General features: G+C 35.8%; 1 protein-coding gene across 6 annotated transcripts in view; it reads right to left on the bottom strand.

Moving 5' to 3' along the window:
• Positions 1-22,479, bottom strand: part of LOC107089820 (neurexin-2-like) — a 224,374-nt gene that overhangs the window by 159,893 nt on the left and 42,002 nt on the right. For 5 of the 6 annotated variants that reach the window (XM_015382809.1, XM_015382812.1, XM_015382811.1 and 2 more), the window contains exons 2-5: positions 13,512-14,607; positions 10,788-10,808; positions 2,049-2,078; positions 1,805-1,816 (exon numbers count right to left, since the gene is read on the bottom strand). In XM_015382809.1, the coding sequence (XP_015238295.1) occupies positions 1,805-1,816; positions 2,049-2,078; positions 10,788-10,808; positions 13,512-14,214 (766 nt within the window). In that variant the 5' untranslated portion in view covers positions 14,215-14,607. The remainder of the gene's footprint in view (positions 1-1,804; positions 1,817-2,048; positions 2,079-10,787; positions 10,809-13,511; positions 14,608-22,479) is intronic. The other variant, XM_015382810.1, reaches the window with a different exon arrangement.

Below are 22,479 nucleotides of genomic sequence, written 5' to 3'. Positions count from 1 at the left end.
CCTACCTAAAATAATACAAAATAATTTGGAAAAAGAATCTGAACTGCATGAGTTCAACAGAAAAATGGAAAATCGGCTAAACAAGCAGCTGTTATTATAACTGTATCAAGTCTTTCACATCAATCTCTGCTTTTCTGTTTTGTTTTAATTCACTGACGGAGGTGGATCTTCATAATCTGGCAGTAGCCAGATTGATATGTGTAGAACTGAGTTGAGATCTACGTTATCAGTTGTTGCGATATTGAAAACTCAGATCTCACGACAATCCAGCTTACAGCACAAGGTTAGGGTTTTGAAACAGAACAGTCTGTTTGAGGCCATGCCACCTTATCTCTTCGAATTCAAGCCTGCCTTTTTTCTTTTATTTGAATATATTTCAGTCGATTATTTTGCCATTTATAGCTTGTGTGTTTCTGGTCAATATTCTGCTGCTGTAGTGCCTAGTCTGCTTCAGCTTAATGATCTGGATACCATTGATAGATAACAGAGTCAATGGTTTGATCAAATTATTTTGATCTTTTGTTTGTTTTACACCTAATGCAAAGTTTTCCACTGTTTCCACATTTTGCTGAGTTTTCTTTCCCAATGATTCTTTGTACAGCTTGTGTATTATTAACCTTTGACAATATACACTAGTCTTGAATTAAATCTATTAGAAGTTCCAGCTCTGTCAAAGTAATAATTGCTCAATTCTTTTAAAAGTGCTACTTTAACTTGATCTGGTGTGGACCAATCTTGACACTAAAAAATGTTGAATTTAACTCTAAGGTTTCCAAATTTCCTACGTTGAATCTGATCTTTCAGTGTCTTTTTGTTGATCTACAGTATGACCAATAATGCAAGTGAAGCCTGCCGTGCTGTAGATGTTGTACAGGGTTACTTTAAAACCTGAATGAATCGTCAATGAGTCCTGGTTTGGCATAATCAACCATTCCTGGCAACTTTCAGCACTATTCTGTTTCCATCTTTATTTGTGCTCTTTCTGTGGTTTACTGAAGTGCTTTAAAAGTGCTTTGCAGACCTTTTTTAGGTAAAAGTTGTCTATTCTGTTTTGCAACTTTCCTTGAATTTCTGAAGATCCTGTCGCAATTCTGGCAGCTTTCTATTTTGTTAATGGCTATTGAAATATACCACAGCTTCTTATTAAAACAATGGATAATGCATGCTCAATTGCCTTTTCACATAATGTTATGCTAATTTTAATTATGTTATTTTTTTTTAAATCAACACTGTCTTTACATAGGTTACCCTTGATATTAAAATGTATTTGATTATCTTTAACATTTAAGAGTGACAAAAACAATGATTAACATAAGGAAAAACACTTACAAATCACTTTAAAAATATGTAACAGAATTGAATTAGCAAATTTTTTCCCCTTCAGATGCATACTTGCCTTCCAAGGTCTTACTCTCACTACTGGCTTAATTTTAATACAGGCTTTCTAAAGAGTATGAAAAATGATAAACAGCATCATTGCCAAGCGTGTATCGCTGGGCTGGTAGTCTTTATTAGCGAAACTCCCCAAGGTAATGATTTCTCTTCCATTCGAGCTTTGAAATTCCCTGCTGATCAATGATCATAAGCAACTCAGTGAGAATTCTGGGCAGTTTTGGAATGAAACCCTGAGAATGAAAAATAGCACAAAGACTTAATGCAAGAATTTATTCCAACTAGGATACAATTATCTGTATTGATTGTTTTAAAACTGGAAAAGCTACTTTTGGGATGTAAAACCTTTGCTCTTCATTTATGAAAACACCATGAAACCAAACTGAAGAAACTATTAGCATAGAAGCATTACCTTGGCGTAAAACTGCAGAGATGAAGATGTTCCAGTAGCTCAGTCAGTGGTCAGGACAAGGGTTTGACGGACAAATATTGAGTGAGTAGTGAGAATAACATGAGAGGAAGCATAAAATGAGCAGGCAAGTATATGTCAAAATAAACAAAAAGAGGAGAGGAAATATTAGTGCAGCACAGTAAACTGAATGATCTCTGGGTGTTCAGGTGGCTGGGAGGGAAAAGCAAAACAATAGACCCCATACCTTGGCGGTTTAACATCAGGTGCGCCAGACCTTGAGGGAAAGAACAGAAAAAAGGATACGAAAACAGGAAGTTCATAAAGAGGTTCGGGAGAACAAAAGCATTGTCACAATGTTGGACTGCAGTTTGTGACAGACATCCTTGGGGGTAGGTACGGATGTCAAAGTTCAAACTAAAATATAAGGGGAAAATTAAACTCAAACAGACAAACATCTCAAGGGAGAAGAGGGGAGGCAAGGAGAGAAAAAAACATCTTGACCGGCGCAACCCTCACAGGTAGTTGCTCACACAGATGCTTTTTTCCAATGGAACACATATTGTATGTTTATTTAATGCAGACGTTTGGGATGTGTTTACTATACATAGAACCGACTTAGTATCAAAAACACTTCATGTAAATTACTCACACATGGTGAGCGTCAGTTTTATGATCTCTTTTGCAGCCTTCCAGCATATTTCTAAAGTGTCTTCCAAAACTTTTCCACTTTTTGTCAAATAAAAAAAAACTTTCATATATTTTTTATTAGATTCTACCTAACAAGTCAATGCTTAATGGTGCTTTGGCAGGAGAAAAAAATGGTTTAAAAACATTTAAAAACCTGAAAAGTGTGGCTTGCATTTGTATTCATCCACTCACCAATGCCCGAGAGGAACATCACTTAGTAAGTATCACTTTTTTAAGTCTTGCAGGATCCTTAATTGCATTTAGGTTTAAACTTTGACTAGGACATTGAAACACCCAAACATGCTTTTATCTAAATCATCCCACCTTAGTTCCAGTTTAAGATGTTCTGGCCTCTGCTCTTTCATAGACTATCAGATGTTTTTCAAAGGATTGCTAGAATTAAATGCTTTCCATCCTTTCTCCCACAGGCCAATGCTGCCACCACTATGTTTAACCGTGAGAAAAGCTTATTGGGGTTATGTGAAGTTTTACTTATCTGGGGCCATAAAAGTGATGCTAAATAAAGACTTATTCATTAAAATGAAACATTGACATTTGACGATGATCTGATTTTTGTTCACTGATCTGTTGCACAATATCTTATTAGAATACATTAAAGTTGGTGTTTGTAACCTGATTAAACATGCAAAAGTTAAAAGGGTGTGAATGTTTTTTTACGTGGCTGTGTTTATCTAGACCTTGGTTTATCATCGCCCTGTAAAAGGGAAGGAGCGACACGATTCATCCCAAAGGAAAGTAAATGCAAAGTAAAGAGGCACCTTTTTTCAACTGACAATGGATACAATCCTTAGGGGTTTTCAAGATTAGTATGTAGAGCAAAACAGCGTGAATTACATTCCTGTACACCTTTGCTCTGCATCCCTATCTATCTCACACACATGTGAGACAGAGATATCTCAATAGGTCAGTCAAAAATTACACTCTTTGCATCACTTGCTCCTTCTGCTGTGGATATGAGCTCACTGTGCCAGTAAACACTCTCATCAGCGAATTAGCACTGTACAGAAAGTCATTCACACTTCTCATTACTTACTTACATTACTACTATCGCCCTATTATAGTCATTAGTTAAAACTTTAAGAAGGGCCAGGTTGCAGAAATCTACTCATATGTACAGCTGAACAAGGCTATTAATGCTGCAGCTCTAAGTGTGGAATGAACATAATTACCCCTGGGAGGGTCCACGCTTGCCAACACGTAGGCTTTTGATAGAGTGTGCCACTGCAAAGCCAGTGACTGAGCCTCTGCTCACTCCAAGGATTCAGCCAAAGCCCAGTCTGCATAGCAGACAAAGAGCTGCTGTGTGCACCCACACTGCGGCTGTGCAATCCACATGACAGGCCAATCTATGCATCAACCCAGCCACCAGAAGGAGTAAAAATAAAAGTTTGTTTTAAGTCTGCTGCAAAGCTCTGCTATGTAAATTATTCTGCATTCCTGAAAACAAACAGCAGCAGAATAAAAGAAGCCATACCACTAGGATTTCACACAGCAGAGTCATATTAACACTTCTACTGCTTCCAAGCATTTTGTTGCTGCTCGGATTGGAGACAATATTCTGACTTCACCTTCATTATTAAGGTTTATTTAGTTGGTTTTGACATGTTTAGATCAAAGGTTTATTTCTTCTCAAGATGACTGGGTTGTATGAAGCCTACAGTAAAAATAAAATGCTTTTTTCTCTCCTTTAAACATAACTGGATTAAGATTTAGTTGATATCCTCCTCCATCTTTTTTCATGATAAAAGCTGAAGGTGTTTTAACAAAAACACGAAACATTAAATAGCAGAAATTAAGAGCAACCTGCATCTGTATGAAACGCAGGTGTAGAAAACAACTCAAGGTGGTCGCCTCGCAAATGCCCCAGTCAGTGCAGTAAATCTCTGACCATATTTCAGAACACTGGGGTGGATTAGGAGAGGTGTCGTTCCTGCCCTTTTATAGAGGCGGCCAGCTATTAAATGTGTGCCTACTTTGTTGTGACTTCTGCCCAAATCTTAGTGTGTGGAAATGCAGAGATAACTGGCTCAGACCTGTAGAGTCCCAGCAGAGGCGAAAGACTGAGGAAATAAGCTGCTCTCCCCATCCATAACCTACCAGCTCTCTAGTTTTAAATAAGAAGCAACTCTTAACAGCTGAATAAAACTACTTAGAAGGGCTGCTTAGAATCCTTCTTCCATGTTTTATTTATATATATATATATATATATATATATATATATATATATATATATATATATATATAGGGTTAGGTGTATGTATGTCAAATTATTTGTTTTTCCTGCAAGACAAAGGAAAATAAGCAGTGTCATCTGCTTAGTGAATTAATGTCACTGAGTTTTGTCTTGAGAAACTGTCGTGTTTTTTTTAAGTCTTATTGTGTGTGTGCTCACATGACAATTTTAAACCTAAGTAGCATGATTAAAACCCAACAGGCTAATGCACTACACCATAGTACTAACAGTCTGTCCAAGGAGAAACACCCTTCAGTGTCGAAGTTGTTGTAGATGCAGATTTATTTTTTAAAATCTGATGCTTCAGAGCAGGTTTTAAAATGTGACCTGAGGAGTAACAAAATAATTCATTCCTATATATATTTCTAGATTGCTAACACTATGTAAATTTTGTTGTCAACTTTAGCATTAATGAAAAAAAAAAAAGGTCTCTTGCAGAGGAAATACATGTGAAAAAGACTTGTGTTTTGAAAATTTCAGAGTTCAGATCAGGTTTCATTTATTTCGAAACTAAACGAAAGGTTATTTGCTGTCAATTTGTAATGTTTAGAGATTGAGATGCCAATTTCAATAGGAAATCACCCACAAGTCTAAGTTCAGTGCTTCTCTAATTCACACCCATATGCATTAACTATGTAAACTGAACATGTAAAAAAAAAAAGGGCTACTGCAGCCATATCCCAATTATCACCAAAGCTGGTGTATTCATCAGTAAACTGGAGTCACTGCTTGTTTAGAACAGGTTCCTTATTTTCCACCTTCAGACACCAAATCTGTTACTTAAAGAACTGATCCAGGTAAAAAAAAAAACTTAGCTACATGAGAAAAATAACAGGAGTTAAAGATAGGGTCATAAAAAACCAATAACCAATCAAAATATCAGCAGCACCATGTGCAATCTCCTGAGTTTTTGACCTTTAATCTGCATCACTCAAGGTAAGACTTTTATACAGTAAGATTAGACACATAAAAGGTTAAGTAAGTTTCACAAATATTTTCTACATTTTATTATTGCTGCAAATATTTTAATAAGTTCTGTCTGAAACGCTCTGTTTTATAACAATTTTCAGCTATTTCTCTAAAAGCAAATCAGAGAGCAGCTGGTCATGACTGTGGTTCACAAACACAGATTGTTGTTTTTAACATGAATAAATAAGGCTGATGATATTAGGACATCTGTTTGCAGGGAAAATTAGATAAATAATTTGAAATATACTGTTAAACTGTTTTGCTGCAATTTGATCCTGTACACCAAATCAGAATATAACAAGACAGAGGATAAAACATTTACTGGAAGAGATGTTTTAATTAAAGCAATGACACAGAAGCAAACTGGCTCACTAACTGTGGAAAATAAAACCTGATAGAAACCAGCTCTGGCATTCGTTACGCTTATGACCTGAACTACTTTGGTAGATCAGGCCTGTCTTGGATGAGCAAGGAAGATTTTCAACAGTATTGATTAATTTGAAACAAAAAAAAGCAAAGGTTTTCCCTTAAAAAATAAAAATCTTTGCTTTCTTTTAAACGAAAACTTTTTTTTTTTGCCTTTGTACTGTAGTGCCTAAAATGCTTTTCTTTTCACGTATAACTCAATAATGGCAGAAGAAGTTGAGCAATCTAAAATATTTGCCTAAGAAGGAAAATGTTTACATGCCTGCTTAAACTGAAAATGACTCTTACTAGTACTTTTCAGGCTTTCTCTCAGCATTACCCTTTATGATACCCCAATTATGGTGTAAAAACAATTATCTCTTCAAGTTTAATTAAAAACAACATCAAAACCGATGCAGATGTTGAAAGGCCTCATTGTTGTGGCTTTAATTAGCGCTCATCTGAGAAGAAAGAAGTGGTGCAGGATTAGGATTTACCAAAATGTGTTTTTTCCACAAAAATAAAATAATAATACAGCGTTTAGGGGGCTACAAGTAATGACAGATTAAACCAAGGTCACTGCTGCTGCAAAATACAAGTCCATCAGGACTCTCTGTCCTTTCCTTCACAAACTTTAGCACTTGCTTTGTCATCCTTCTAACTATAATTGCATTATTACCATGTGTTTTCATACATAAGTGACTAGCTGTGTAGGTATTTTTCTATATATTTGAGTGATTTCTCATTCTATTTCTCTCATGTGGTGGCTGCGCTTATCTCTTTTTCACAGATTGTGCAGTACGTCAAAGGCTGCTGCACTGTTTCACCAGCCGAGCGTGCTTCGCCGTGGCCTTTGTGAGGACAGATCAATGCAAGCTCACGTGCCGCATAAAGTAGACGGACAACTCAGAGGACTCACCTGCTAATCCGAAAGGTTTTCACCATCTTAGAGCAGCTCCTCAGACAAATAAAGACTACTCCTGTGCTGCTTAAAACACACAGCCAAGACCAAATATAGCATTTGGGTTACCATCTTTGTCATCTCTGTCGGGAGTAGGCGATTTAGGTAACATAAAGATCAGTCTATTTCAGTGGATGCAAGGGCAACAGAAAATACTGGCTCATTGTCAGAAACTGGTTTGAAGGACAGAAAAAGAGGCATCTGGTGAATGTGTTGTTTTTCTCTTGTCAGTGTTGCTTTCATGCGTTCTGCAATGGGGGATTGTTTCCGTGTCAAGCTTTAATCCAATAAACATTCTGATGTGCTCTTTTTTGCGCATGTCATTTGATATTCCCTGCAATTTAGCTGTAAGCAGAGCCCTGCCATCTTTGCTCGTATTAAGAATGATTAATGCTTTGTTTCGCATTTTGTGCTAGGATGAAAAAAAATGCAAACGTTACTTAAAAGGTAAAAATTACATAACTCTGTGGCAAAGTTTTCAATGCAGCACAGAGAATCTACATTACAGATTCTATCTGTCTTGTTACAGCCATGTTTTTTGGGCTCCAGAACTTTGCAAAAGTATTCATATCATTTTGAATTTCACAATTTATATCCACTGTGTTTTAATGTTGCTGATTTAATAAGACCAACACAAAGCAGCTCATGATTGTTAAATGGAAGAAAAACTAATTTCTGATCAAAATAAAATAAATGTAGTTTATATATTTTATTAGAAGGAGAACAACAACTATGAAGAATCATTTTAAGATATTGTGTAAACTATGACTGAATCATTCAAAAACCCTAAAAACTGCACTTCAAACTGTTCCAGTGTATATCTGCCTGTGTCTGTTTTGGGTATTTTTTGCCCCCAATCTTTTGCAGCTTGTCAGATTTTTTGCAAGATTTTCTCTCCCTGGTGTTTGTTCTGAACCTTAAATGATTTAAAAATCTGTTATGACCTATTAGTAGAAGGGACTTTTATTATTTCACACCTTATTAAAAACAAAACAAAAAAAACCACGCCAAATATTTGATAGATTCTTTTAACTGAGTTGTGGATTCATGCAGATCCTGCAAAGTTCTCAATGAACTCTTGACTGATTCTCTGGTTAAAGCTTTCCGGTTTTTTTAGGATATATATAGTTTGGGATTAGCGACGACAAATCCCCGTACTATTTAATGTCACTGAGAAAATAGTGAGGAAAATATTTTTTTTAATTTAAAGAGTAAACTCTATTTGATCGTTTCTATACCCAAAAAATTAAGGGCTGGGCAGCAATTCTAATGTTTGTTAAATCTTTAGAAAGCATAGAAACAGACATCTAAACAGTTTCGTTTGTAAGGATATGCTTGTAGGTTATGGCACACACTCATAGGAGCAAAATGGATTAGGAGCATATTTCTCAGCAGCACTACAGGTGCTAGATTAATGGTACTCTCAGTATTTCATTTCACTCAGTATTTCATTTCACTCTGTAAACCTCCCACTTCTTGTATAAGACAGATTCCTGACTGGAGACGAAACAGTGAAGTTGTCTTTAAGAAGGGACAGAGAGGACTGTTAAGGAAGCTAAGATCCTTTAGTGTTTGCAGCATGATTCTACATATCTTCTATAAGTAATAGAAAGTGTTCTCTCTCTTCTGCCATCGTCTGCTGGGGTAACAGCATCAGAGCAAATTACTTAAAGAAGCATAAACCTCTGGAGATGATTTTACAAAGAAAAAAAAATATTCATAAAATAGATAATCAATAACTATACATTTTTGAACTGAGCTGAATTAAATCAAAATGAAGGCTCAGCAATTAATTGTATTTGCAATATATTAATAATATACAAAACACAGTTTTTAGAGGGATTCTATTTCTGTCACATTACATTTAACAAAAGTAAAACATTGAAAGAGTTGCAGCTCATTCAATGTTAAAGCAATGACACAGAAGCAAGCTGGCTCACTAACTGTGGAAAGGAAAACCTGATGGAAACCAGCTCTGGCATCCGTTACGCTCATGACCTGAACTACTTTGGTAGATCAGCCCTGTCTTGGATGAGCAAGGAAGATTTTCAACAGTATTGATTAATTTAAAACAACAGAAAAATACAAAGATTTTCCCTTAAAAACTATAATTTTTTTAATTAAGCTGAATTAAATCAAAATAAAGGCTCAGCAATAATTGTATTTGCAATATATTAATAATATAACAAAACACAGTTTTTAGAGGGATTCTATTTTGGTTGCATAACATTTAACAAAAGTAAACCATTGAAAGAGTTGCAGCTGCACGCAGATTAATGCATGCTAGTAGAAGAAGGCACTGTTTCAGTCAACAGTAGCAGAAAAGTCCTACAAAAATTGCCACATGACAAGCAAGCTGTCAAGGTCATGAAAACAATAAAACCCTGGAGTGAAACATCTACATGCTTGTAGAGTGCAAAGGAAAGTGAAAATAAAACGACTATCGCAATATCGGTTGTATAAATAATACTATTTTAATTTTATGGCAACATCATTCAGTCCTAATAAAATATTAACTTTATATTTCCCTTCTCTAAAAATTTTTCTTATTCAGGGGTGTCAAAGTACAGTGGGCTAAATAAAAAAGGCATGCCACATTTTCAGGTTTTTCTCTTTAAGTTAATGTAAAACAAAAATCATTCATCTTTCTTCCACCTCACATTTTTTTAGCTGCTTTGTGTCTGTAATGTCAAAAATAATGAAAAAAAACATCATTTGTGAAAAAACTAATTTTAAACGCACAGAATGTCGAAAACAAAGCATGAAAATAACACCATTTTGCAATTTTCTGTCTGTTCTTCGATTCATGTGCCAAATAGTAGCCTGAGGCAGGACTTCAGAAAGCAGGTGTGTGTGTGCACAGGTTTAGCATCTTGTGTCAGCAACAGTGATTTATATCGTGCACCAGTGCAGCACACCTCGCACTGGTCTCCTGAGCCCGTTGGCTGCCCTTTCACCAGAACCACAGGTCCTTTCTGGGGGTAGATGGATGTATCTCTCCGATGTGGACTAAACAAATCTCCAACCTTATACTCAATCTTCATCTCCACTCAGTATGGGCACCTCATTATAAACCAAGATGTGGACGGTTGAAATAATGTTATGCACCCCCACCCACCCTGCCATAAAGAAAAAACACATTTCGAAATCTTGTTTCAAAGAGTTGAAGGCTTTGGTTTCAGTGATCAGTAATTTTTCATTAAATGATTTCAAGTTTAATATTAAAGACATGATGACGTTACCAGGTAATGACACCTTATGCAAAGTAAACCCTTTAACAGTCATTAAGATGTTAAAAACATGTCATGCAGAGCGAGAAAATAGCAGGATTCTTATATAATGGAAACACAACTCTCTGCTGTCTTTTCCTACTTTATGTAGTTTGTGAATGTTGCCCATATTGTGTAACACCCACGCACTCTGCAGACCTTTAGTCACCTTGAACGCGCTGATTATGTACACAATGAGCATTCAGCACATTAGGCACTTTCCCTTTTTGTGACCCTGTGACCGGCGATAGTATATCTCAGCTCAGCTTAATTTGTTGGATGTTGGAACTGCAGTCCAAACTGAAAAAAAACAACTTTATAAAGGCCAAACACACTGTCTCACACACATGCTATGGTGATATCTTTTGCAAATAAGAACATCACCATAAAATAGAACACGTTCTCCGTTTGCGCTCATTATCTGATGCATTTCCTTACCTTCAACTTCTCTCTGGACAGCTGCAGGAAAACAAAGGAAAAAAAAACAGACATTAATGTCGACAGCAGAATAATAATATCTGCATACCGTATCATGGATACATATCTTACATAATTCTTTGCTGCTATTCTTAATAACCAAATGCATGCTGGCTAAAACAATTCAACCTTGCACAGTGGGTCTGATTTTTCACCCATTATACTCACAGCAATAAGATGAATGCCCTTTAATGGAGGCATTGAATCCCGTCTGTGGCGCACAAATGAATTTCTCACAATCACTGTTAAATTAAAAGGACCACAGTCTGGGATCTTTAGTGTTTTGGACAATAATGAAACCCTGTGGTTGCACTGCACAGTTTCCACGTCAATCATATTCTTAATGGCTAACGTTCATAAAACAGCAAACCTAAAGTGCAAAGTGAAAAATATATTTTGCATTTACACGTCCTGCTCCGAACTGCAGGAAATTAAAAGCTCACTTTATAACTCTGAATTCTTTAGTCTTTGTCTTCCCAGAGAAGAAAATAACATCCATTTTCATCCTGTTTGATAACTGAATGTTAAAGAAAAGAAAAAAAAAGGGGGGGGAAACGCAAACACTGATCACATTAGACGGCTTAAATTCTGTGTTGTGATGATAGCTGCTTCAGCCAGCAGCCTGTGAGCCCTGCTGAAGCCTTTTTCTTGGATTGCTGTTAAGTGGGCTTTATTGATTACCCCCAGGAACTCAATGAGAGTTTGAACTATATGTTTAGAATGGGATATTAATAACATACTGGGACCATTTATAAGACAAGCTATACAGCTGAAGGGTGCTCGCCCAGGTCAGTGCATACAGGCTATAAAAGACATCTCTGATCATAAGTTTACATGCCCCAATCATGGTAATATATTATCTTTGGATTTGTTTGTAATTCACTCCATTTCTGTGTGTAGATTTAGTCAGAACTTGATTCACTTTTTCATCTATTCTGCTAATATAACTAAACTGGCATAAGTCAGATTAATACAACCTAAGTAGCTTTTAATTCAACTTAGCTTTTAATTCGACAGTATGCATCTGGATAGGTTCCTGTGGAAAATTTTGGCAAATGGATGGGACCTTCAGTGCACTTTTTACAGCTGATTGGCTGAATCTCCAAGTGGCAAATGCCTCCCATGTTGAGTTTCTAGCCTTCTTAATTTGCTTCACAATTAGTGCAGTTAACTAAAAATCAAACTCTAACCAAATCAGGTCGGGAGAACATGTCGGCTAACATGTTTCCCATCCAGATAAGCATGATTGTGTCCTTTAGCTTGTTTTTCAACAATAATTACAGGGTTTTCCAGCCTTCTGCCTCTGGTTGACGGATTGACGTCATACATGTCACTGCATTTCATTGGTCCAAGGTATTCCTGTATCGACGCTAACGTGTGTTAGTTTCTGGCAAAATGTATTTTTTTGAATCCATGGAGGCAATCCAACCACTTCCTGTAGAAACATTTTATTGTCAGCCAAAATTAGGCTTCAAGGTTAAACATGGCAGCAATATTAATGGTGGCTGATGCATCAATAATTATAGCATTACTAGATGGTTGTTCTTCATCTTATTGTTTATTGCTACTGTGTCTATGAATTAGAACCCTCATTTTAACAGATTTTATGAACTGTGTAAGCACCTGAGTGTTTTAATGTATTGTTGTCTTGCGTCTTCAGATCGAGGCTTCTCCAAATTCAGTGTAAGACAGACCACAACAGAAGATCCTTCCTCGCTATAGCAATTAACATACAGTATAGAACAACTTAATGCTAAACGTTGTTATAAAAACATTGAATATTGTGATCAATGAAATATTATTGAATTTAATTCAATTTGAATGTCTATTTACAACTGGTGGATGTTAAGAAATTAGACGGATCTTAACTAGATTAACCTATATTAATAAACAAAAAGTGATCATAACAAGCAATTGTATGGGACTTTTTGCTACACATGGGGAATGGATGAGGAGGAAGAATATTCTCACCTCACATCAACATCTACTTGATTAATGTAATGCCTTAAATTATGCATAAGAACAGATTGTGAAATGCACAAAGCAGGCTAGGATGAAGGTTTAAAAAAAAAAAAACTTTACAAAGCCCTGAGCAAAACCCTGCTGATTTTTATATGAAAACAAGATATACCAATTCTGGTAATGAAAGCAGTAAAAAAAAAAAAAAAAACAAACAAAAAAAAACATTTCAAAGTTATGCTAGAGACTTGATTCCTCTAAAAGCATAGTAAAAGTTTGGGTGTTTGTAAATAGAAACTGAAAAAAATAATACAACATGGTCACTTAATCTAAAAAAAAAAGAAGCAAATCAGATTAAAAGCCCAAAGAAATATGAAATCAAAAAAATTGGAATAGCCAAAAGAACAAGGATGTTTCTGAAACAACATGAAGGTTGTCTAGAATGAAAGTGGTGTTTCCTCTTTAAGCTGTATAGATCTAGTCTATGAGAATAAAATTGAAGATTTAAAGCATATTTTCCTGAAACAGATAATCTGATGCTTTTCAGTTGCTGTTTGTAAACTTGTGGTATGTAATACAGATAGACTGTGCGAGCTTAATTCCACAGATATGGTATAAATTAATGAGAAAAAAGTTTCTCTTCTTCCTACAGGAAAAAACTACATCCAGACTGTGAACTGTTTAAAACACACTGTGCTGTAAATAGAAGGGATAAAATGTACCCACCTTCTTGGCAGTACCTTCCCCTATAGATGGTATTGATACATTCACAGAGGACTTCTCCTTGACTGACGGAGCACAGGCCTTTGTTGCTGCAGGGAGAGTGTGTGTCACATATGTACTCCAGATCATTATGCACGGCTTGACCATCCAGCAGCACAGGTAGAGCGTCTCCAACTTTCAGATTGGTTATAAAGCCCTGGAATGGGGGCTCGTACTTGACGGTGCTCGATGTGAGAGCGGAGAGACGAACGTCGGGTGAGATCCCACCAACGTAAAGGTCGCTTGCGACCACCATCTCTTTCCTTTTGGACTTCACCTCAGCCACTTTCTCCTCATTGTCCAGCACCAATCGTGTTTCTCTGTAATTGCGAGTGAGGAGGACTCTATGCCAGCGCTGGTCGCTGACGTATGTCTCCGTGTGCAAAGAGGCCGGCTCAGCGCAGTGAATGGTGAAGCGGACCTGTAGCCTGCCCTCTGCAATCAGGAGCTCCAAGAAGTCGCAGTTCCCCCCGTCATCGAGATAGAGGACCAGGGCTTTGCTGATGTTGGTCTTCAGAATGAAGCTGAGCTCACCTGTTGTCTTTGCGTCCCACTGAGCAAAGCGAGTCCACTGACCGGGTACTCCTTCATATTCCAAAGCCACTCCTGTTAAAACTAAGCCTGCTAAAAACAAAAGCCAGGAAACCTTGCATTTACTGCTGCCCATGATGGTTCCTCTCTGCTTTCTATTGCTGGCGTCTGTGTCTTCTCCAATTTAATCAGGGAGTATTATCTGGTGTCTATCACTGCTTTTGTTAGAGCCCTAAAATTGGCAAAAAATAACCCGCACTTCAAATCTAAGTGCAGCACAGATGGTTCAGCACTGACTTCCTATACTGATCTGTTTTTTTTCCATCTCTTTACAATCAAGTTGCATCTACAACTGCATCAGTTTAGGGAAGAGAACAAACAATGCGAGTTATCCACGGTACTGTGTGCTTCCTCGCCTTCGCCATCCAGTGATTTGGCCTCCATCCAGCACTGCTGCTGTCAGTTCTCCATGGGTTAGCTAGGCATGCAGCCTAGGTACAGCCTCCACTCTGCTCAGCATCCCAATATCCTAAGACATGAAAGAAGAATGTGTAATGAATAGCTGGAAGCATTATGAGTCTCTGAGTGCACAAAAAATGGTAAATAATTTGCATTCATTACCGATACTGTGGAAAAAGAATTACAACAATATAACAAATCATCCAGGTGGGAGATAGGGAGATGAGAGTAATGCATTAAGAAATCAGCAACTGGAAGCTTTTAAAGGCAACTTTTAAAACCATCAGAGATTTAGCAAGTGGAAATATTTTTCTTTGGTAGAGAAATAGTCAATCTGAAACCTGGGAGCCCACCTAATCTCTTTACAATACAGCAAAAACAGAAACGAGCATTTAATGCTTAATGCTAATCTCAAGAAAGATGGTGAAATGTTTTTTTAAGAATTACCCACAAAGATCTTTTTTGCAGAACATAAAAGATTAAAATCCTTACAATACATATTTTTTTCAAGTGAGTTTCATTAACTGTATTCTCATCAGGTTAAAATGAAATTGTTTTTTTTACAACTGAGTCTAGAAAGAACAAGGAAAAATAAAATGGTTTTAAAAGATGGATGGACAAATAATTAAGAATGCAAAAATGTACAAAACATCTAAGCCAGGAAAGAGAAACTAAAATGTTTTGTAATTTGTGACAGCAATAAAGGAATTTCCATACTGTATCAACAGCCTACTTCATAGCAATCCTAGATTAAAGTCAGACTGCAATACCTCCTTAAGCCTCTTTGACATAAGAAATAAGTCTGCATAACAACATTTAAAATCTTTTGGAACTTGAGAGTGTTCTTGACGGCCTTATATGGGTTTTTTGCATGAATCAGAAATTCAGTGAGCCTCCTATTACCTGAGCGGAATAAGAGTTTATGCTGATTGCTTTAAGCAAGCACTAAATTCTACTGTAGTGGAGTGATTTCAGTTGTCTGTGATATTGGTAGCACTGTGGTTAAGTGTAAAAAGCAGTCAGCTCTCAGGGTTGTGAGGTTAAGTCGACCATATAACTCTAGGTTCTGGAAGTAAATGTTCTGGGAAACCAGAGCAAAGATAAAACACAATTTCTACTTAAAAGCTGTAGCCTTCTTTACTCCCTCAACCTGGGAATGTTAATTTTTCATTTAGTTCTATCAACAATTCCTCTTTTATTATTGTTGGTAAGCTTTTTAAGGGTGCAAAAAAGAGGTTTATTTATTTTTTATGATGACATTTAAAGTTTTGTTCAATAATACATGCTCATATTCAGCCATTAATCCAATCTCTGTATGACTAGTAAAGCAACAGAGGGGTCTAGGCTGGTATGAACCATTTTGTTTAGTTATAGATTTAGTTATCTCTTAGACTTAGACAAACTTTATTGTCATTTTGTATACACAGAGTGTACACAGAACAAAATTTCAATGCATACAGCTTACAACAGTGAATGATCAGCTTACAAATTTGAAATGAGCTCTGCCATTTATAAAGTGTAGCAGTGATCAGAATGTAAACAGTGTATGTGAAAAGGAAAGCAGTTTAAAAGTAATGGTGCAAAAGGCATTGATATGGAAAGGTTCAGTGCAGTGCAGAATAAATAAGAATAAATAAAGAGTGCAGAATATATAAATATGGAACAAAATGCATTATAACATTGAGTTGTTTTCTATTTCACTAAACAGGCTGCAGTCAGAGGCAACTGGACGTTTTTCAAAAGTTCTTCTAACGATGTTTCAAAACCCTCTCCAGGAGTCTTTGTCAATTCTATTGGTTCGCTCTACAATAATCTGCTGTCTTCAGAAAACATCTATTAAAAAAAGTCTGCCTCAAATTCAGACCTATGGTGTGGTTACTATGAACTGTAAGATTTTTTAATGTACAAAGGCATATTTATTTGATTATCAATATTTAATTACTGTCACAATATTCCCTAATATAGCATATCATTGGTCTATTTACCCATTATATTGGACCTGATGATATGGGAGGAGCCATGGTAACTTCTTTAGCTCACTCTCACCTGTCTTATTTAGTCATTATAACATCTGGACCATGATGGCATTAGCCAAGGTGCACAGCATCACACAAAAATAGAAATAGCGAATTAGCCTAATTTATTGTTACAATTATGTCTAAGCACAACACAGTGCCTAGACACTGAAATGGTTGTAATGAAAATGATTCCATCTCCTAATGAATTTAAACAATTTAAAGAATTGACCAGCTTGTGTATTTTAAATAATTAGGTGCTTGTTTTACTACAAGAAGAAGGATCTATCCAAGGAGAAGACCAACTCAAAATGTTGAGTTCTAAAAACACACCTAAGTAGTAAGTTATCTTGGCTTTTTTGTTGTATTTTACTGCTGTTAAAGGGACATTGTGTAACAATTTATTTTATGCTGCCTAAAATTCCATTTATACGTGTTATTATTGGTGTTATATTACATCCACTAATAATAGGATACATTTTCATAAACTATGAATTTTATAAAAGTTTATGCCTAAGGCTGATCACTCATTTTCGAAGCGCCCTTTATCAAGTCAGCCATGTTTGAAGTACAGATACTGGCAAGGATAGAATAGAACAGGCAGAAACACTTTCCCCGCCCTGCTGGCAGTTTAGTGTGATTGAGAGGCAACGATGAAGCTCATTTGGAGACGCTAACTCAACAACTGAAAGTCTGCCCCACTGCATCATTATACAGGACCATGCATACGCAGCAGCAGCACGAGAAAAGGTGCGCCATCCCCAAGAGAGCAAAAAAGATGACTTTAAAGACAACGAAACGGAAGACATAAAAGAAATGAGGATAAACATTGGGTAAGATTCTCCAGGTGGAAGGAGCTAATGAAAATGAAAGATTTTAAAAGGACACTGAAGTTGCCATGTTTTACTGTCCTACAACACTTTATTTTTTTATGGTACTTTATTGATCTCACATTGGAGAAATTTACCTCTGCATTAAACTTAAATGTTCCCTTGAGATGGATTACAATCAGAGGTTAAGGGTCTTGCTCAGAGAGTCAGAGTGGCATCGTGTTGGAGTGGGTTTCCAGCTTACAACCTCAGGATTCCAAGCTCTATCAACTAGGCCACCAGACTGCAACACCGTCTTTCCCTAACTGGCCCAAAGCTAAGTTTTTCCATTCGGTTTAATTAGACAGTGTTGCTCATTACTATAGAAAGCATAACAGTAGATCCTGCAGACATATGTCAATGTTGCTGGTCCGGAATTGTAGGTTTACATAGTTTTGATAGCTATCAAATCTGTAGTAAACACTGGATTTTTGTTATAGCAGATACCAGATGAAAGGGACTTTACAGATGATATGGTTACATTTGTATTAACCAGGCTATTTGATGCAAAACGGTTGCCGCATTATGTCTATGAGCCAGTTAGGTGGCTATAGTGTTTGTTTGAGTGATATACACCCATCTCATTGCGAGATGGCAGTAATTCTTATATAATATCCCTTTTAAGGAGAAGTCGTGTGTATCATTTCAATTGGAGGATAAGAATGAGGAAAATTGATCATGTTTAGGTGTCTCATAAAATAAGTAAGGCTCAGCTTCATTCCTACTGTCTACTCTTGAGACAGTGCTGGAGCAGGACGAAATTACACACCACATGGCACCCTGGGTGTTGTACAGTATTTATAACAGACCCCCATTAATCAGTTTACAGCATTGATACCCAGATGAAAACACTATAAGGATGTCCCTGATTCATAATACTGAACCTGAACCTGAAGGTTTAGTAACCTAAAAATATGAAGAGACATTTAGCAGATTGTGCTAATGTTATATATGTAACAGTAGTATTGTAACAAGATGGCAAGTGAAGCAGCAATGGGTTCATGTTTAGTTTAGGTATTGATTTTTATTTTTTTTTTCCACCCTACAGTATTGTTTAAAATGTGGACGGATTACTTGATCTCATCTGAAAGAGATGGCAAAACAATTCAGACTACAATTAAAATAAAATATAAAAATCTTTTGAAAGAAAAAAATAAAATAAACAGCCACAGAATGAGTGAAAGCCATTGTGAAAGCTTCCTTAAATCTATTAAAAGCAGATTGAAGAGTAACACCCGCCACATGATCCAATTAAGTGATCACAGACTTAATCAATTACACTTTAAGCGATAGAGTGGAAGAGATGAAGATGTTCATGATTCTTCCAAAACACATCAGTTAGAAATCCCATGCTATTAAATAAATATTATAGTCCTTCTAAACATTTAGGAAGATTTGCCACAACCTGAGCTTTGTCAGAAAAGTCAGGCGATAATAACTGGAAACTGATGCTAAAATCAGGTTTCCTGTTTTTTTTGGGGAAAAAAAATCTTTAAATGAAAAAGAGAAGTGAAAGATAGACTTCGTGAAAAAGGCGTCATCCAAATTTTTCACCAAAGTATCAGATTGCTTTTGGCTGAAAAAAAATGTACTGACAGACAGGTTTATCAAGGGAACGGCTGCATCTAGGAAGGTCATAAAAGCTGACACTTTCCTTGCAGAATGAATTGCTATTTGTCAGGGTCGGGTATGGTGTGGGAAATACTATTTCTGATACAGCCGGGGTTTGTATCGATTTTGAAAAACAACATACTTGTCGTTTTGTACAGACTGGAATAAGGAGGGCTGCAGCATCTTTCAGGTTGAAAACATCATCACATGTCGATCGTTCTCCAGCCTTCACACACATTGAAATCAACTGTTGGTGTAAAAATTTTTTTTTTTTTAAAGTTAAGGAAAGGAAAAGGCGAACACTTTTTCTGCAGAAAAAACTTGAAAAAAATTTAACAAAAGCTCAAGCTCGTTTGTGCTTCAGTATCTCCCATTTTCTGTGTTTTTTTTTTCAGTAATAAACCTCTATCTTTGTTTACAACTGGTTTTATCAACATTGGAGGCCCAGCTAAGCTAACAGAGACAGTGATTCCCCACAGGACCTATGAGCGGCAGCTCAGGCAAAGTCAATTCTTTGAACTTGTAAAAAAAAAAAAACCTCTAAACCTGATCCAACAAACATCTTGCAGATATATGAACAGTGGGCATTGTCATTGTTCATTTATAACAGGATTTTTTTGTGGTTGTTTATAAAAAACAAAAAACCCTTTAAAAATCACAACGTCTTTTTTGGTCACACAGCTTCACATATTTTATTCAGTTTATGATGAGTGTTTAAAAGCAGTAAACAAACAAACAAAACAAAAAATATCCCAATGCAAACAAAAATCAGAAGCTCTTTAAAAGATTGAAATGTTATATATGCAGGGGATTTTTAAAGTGAGTTTGCTTGTTAAGTCTGTTCCATGAGAACGCTGCGACAATTTACTAGCAAAGCTTCAAAAATGGCCCTTAGCTTTCTGTACATCTAATGGTTTTTCTTTCCGAATGGCATCCATTATTTTAATAAAAGCAGCTGGCCAATTACAGATCATGTGCAGAATGGACACTAGCATTTATCCAGGGTATTCAGTTAATGTTATTAAATTAGAGTCCCCAAAACAATAACAGAGCAAAATGTGCATGAGTGTTTTCTGCCAATTAAAAATGCCTTAAAGTATAGTCTGCAAGACATATTGCTAGTTAAATGCTGTATACAGTACATAAGACTACCAAACAAAGAAAAATTCAAAGATTACAGTTGTACTTAGCAATGGTGAAATGTATTTAAACATAGACTCTTAGATTAATTAGAAGGCTTCTGTGGTTTGAAGAAATCTATTTTGCACATACATTTTAATATTCAATAAGTTTTTTTTTTGCATTTAGTGGTCATTAATAAATTTATTGTTGTCATACTACATCCACAATTTTATTATATCAGTAAGTAATTTAAAGAGAGGTTAAGTCATTTTTTACTGAAAAATATCTTTAAAATAGCGTTTTTATTTGACCCTTTACGAGGTGTTCAATGTATATAATAATATTCAGGATTGATTTTGTGGATACTCAGAAGAGACCGGCAGATGTGGAGCCATCAAGTCATCTATGGCATGTATTTATTCAGCCCAGACACTGAACCAGGTGAGTCCAATCTGCACAGTCAATTTAACTGTTAATAAAACAAAAAAATGAATAAAACAAATACATGACATTGAGATGAGATGATGGCTCCACATCTCCCACCTCAGGCAACCGGCATCCAGCTTAACAGAGAGACCAATGGCAGCGCCACCTGAGAAAAAAGGAAAAAAAAAAAAAAAAGAAAAAAACAACCTTGTAACGTTCTAACGTGAGCTATAAAAAAGAAGAGTGTTGCAGTTCTGTGTTTGTCCAAAGGGGGCAGTATCAAAACTCTGAAAGGCCTTTTTAAGGCAAACGAAAAAAAAATAGGATCAATGAAAAGTTCTTAAAACTCTCAGATTTTTTTTCTTTTTTTGCTAATGTGCAAAATGAATGGAATGTTTTTGTTGACCAATAATACCTTTGGTACATATTATTAGAGCATACAAATATAATCATCAACACCATATTAATCCATTTTAACAATTAATAGAATTTTCTGTTTAGGAAGATTTAATCTTTGGAATATCTGATGTCATTTTTCCAACAATGTCCTCTTCAGGCTTTCAGTAACTCAGTGATATTAATTTCTCCTCGTAATATCCCTTTTTTTAAAAAAAACAATTAACATCCTAAAACAGTTGCAAACATGTTTTTTACATACAGACATGTGTGAATACATTTTTTTTGCAGGTAGGATGTAGGCCCATAATAATTTCATTCAACATAAGTGAATATCGACTGTGACCAAAAAATTAACCACAGTGGCGAAAAAAAAAAACCGTCATCCTAATGTCCCTTTACATTCTCTGTAAATCCCTTTATTGTCCCACAATGGGGAAATTCACTCTCTGCATTTAACATATCCCAATGGGGAGCATTGGGCTGCCATTGTGCAATGCCAGGGAGCAGTATATGGTTAAGGGTCTAGCTAAGGAACCCAGAGTGGAGGCTGTACGGGTCAAACTGGGTACTTGCAACCTTCACAAGTGCACTGCTTTAACCTCTAAACCAACACTCCCCTAATATGATCTGCATACTTATGAACACAAACACACAAAAAGTTTAAAAATATTGTTCTGCTTATGACTTGCTTTATGGATACGTTTTGCGAGTGCCATCCTGTTTTCACATTTAGAAAACCTAAACTTAGAAAATCAATTTAGAGAGTTTCAGTTTTTTTTTTTTTTTTTTTATTATCCTGACTGAAAAAGAACAAAAGATTCAGAAATACTGTAAGTTAAAAGACAATTAACTTTTCCATAATCTACAGTTGCCCATTTAAAACAGGTTTGATTGTGGCTAATTAAAAAGAAACAGATAGAAACATATGTATATATTATTATTCATAAGGACACTAGTGATTTATATGTAAAGTAGAAATATCAAAAAATTCACAAGAGAACTGCAGTGGTCTGTGCTTCCCTTACTGGCATGCATTATTTATCCTCTGCAATGTCTATTGTTCTGGACTGCATACCCATTAACCAAATAAAACATTTATATAACCAACATCTAGAGAAATATTAAATGTATTCTGCATTAAATACATTCAGACATTCTTCATGTTTTAATCACAAAAAAATCTATAAATAGCTCACAAACAGTATACTATAGTATATTGTTACATTTATATGGCTGGTAAGAACTATACATTCACAAACTATACTTTTTGGGAAAACTAATAATTTTATTTTTATTTTGACAATAGGAAAAAGGATTCATAATAACTGTGGTTTAAAAGGTTTCTAAATGATAAAATTATTATTTAAATTAGTGTTGCACAGATACCGATACCACTTTCAGGCGGGGCCCCGATCCAGCAATAAAATAGTGGTATCAGTACTACAGATATATTTATTTATATATATATATATATATATATATATATATATATATATATAT

This window comes from Cyprinodon variegatus, unplaced genomic scaffold, assembly GCF_000732505.1.
Source record: "Cyprinodon variegatus isolate N-32 unplaced genomic scaffold, C_variegatus-1.0 Scaffold267, whole genome shotgun sequence".
NCBI classification, from domain to species: Eukaryota; Metazoa; Chordata; class Actinopteri; order Cyprinodontiformes; family Cyprinodontidae; genus Cyprinodon; species Cyprinodon variegatus.
Note: the sequence above shows the minus strand (reverse complement) of the source record. Positions and strands in the feature narration are given on the sequence as shown.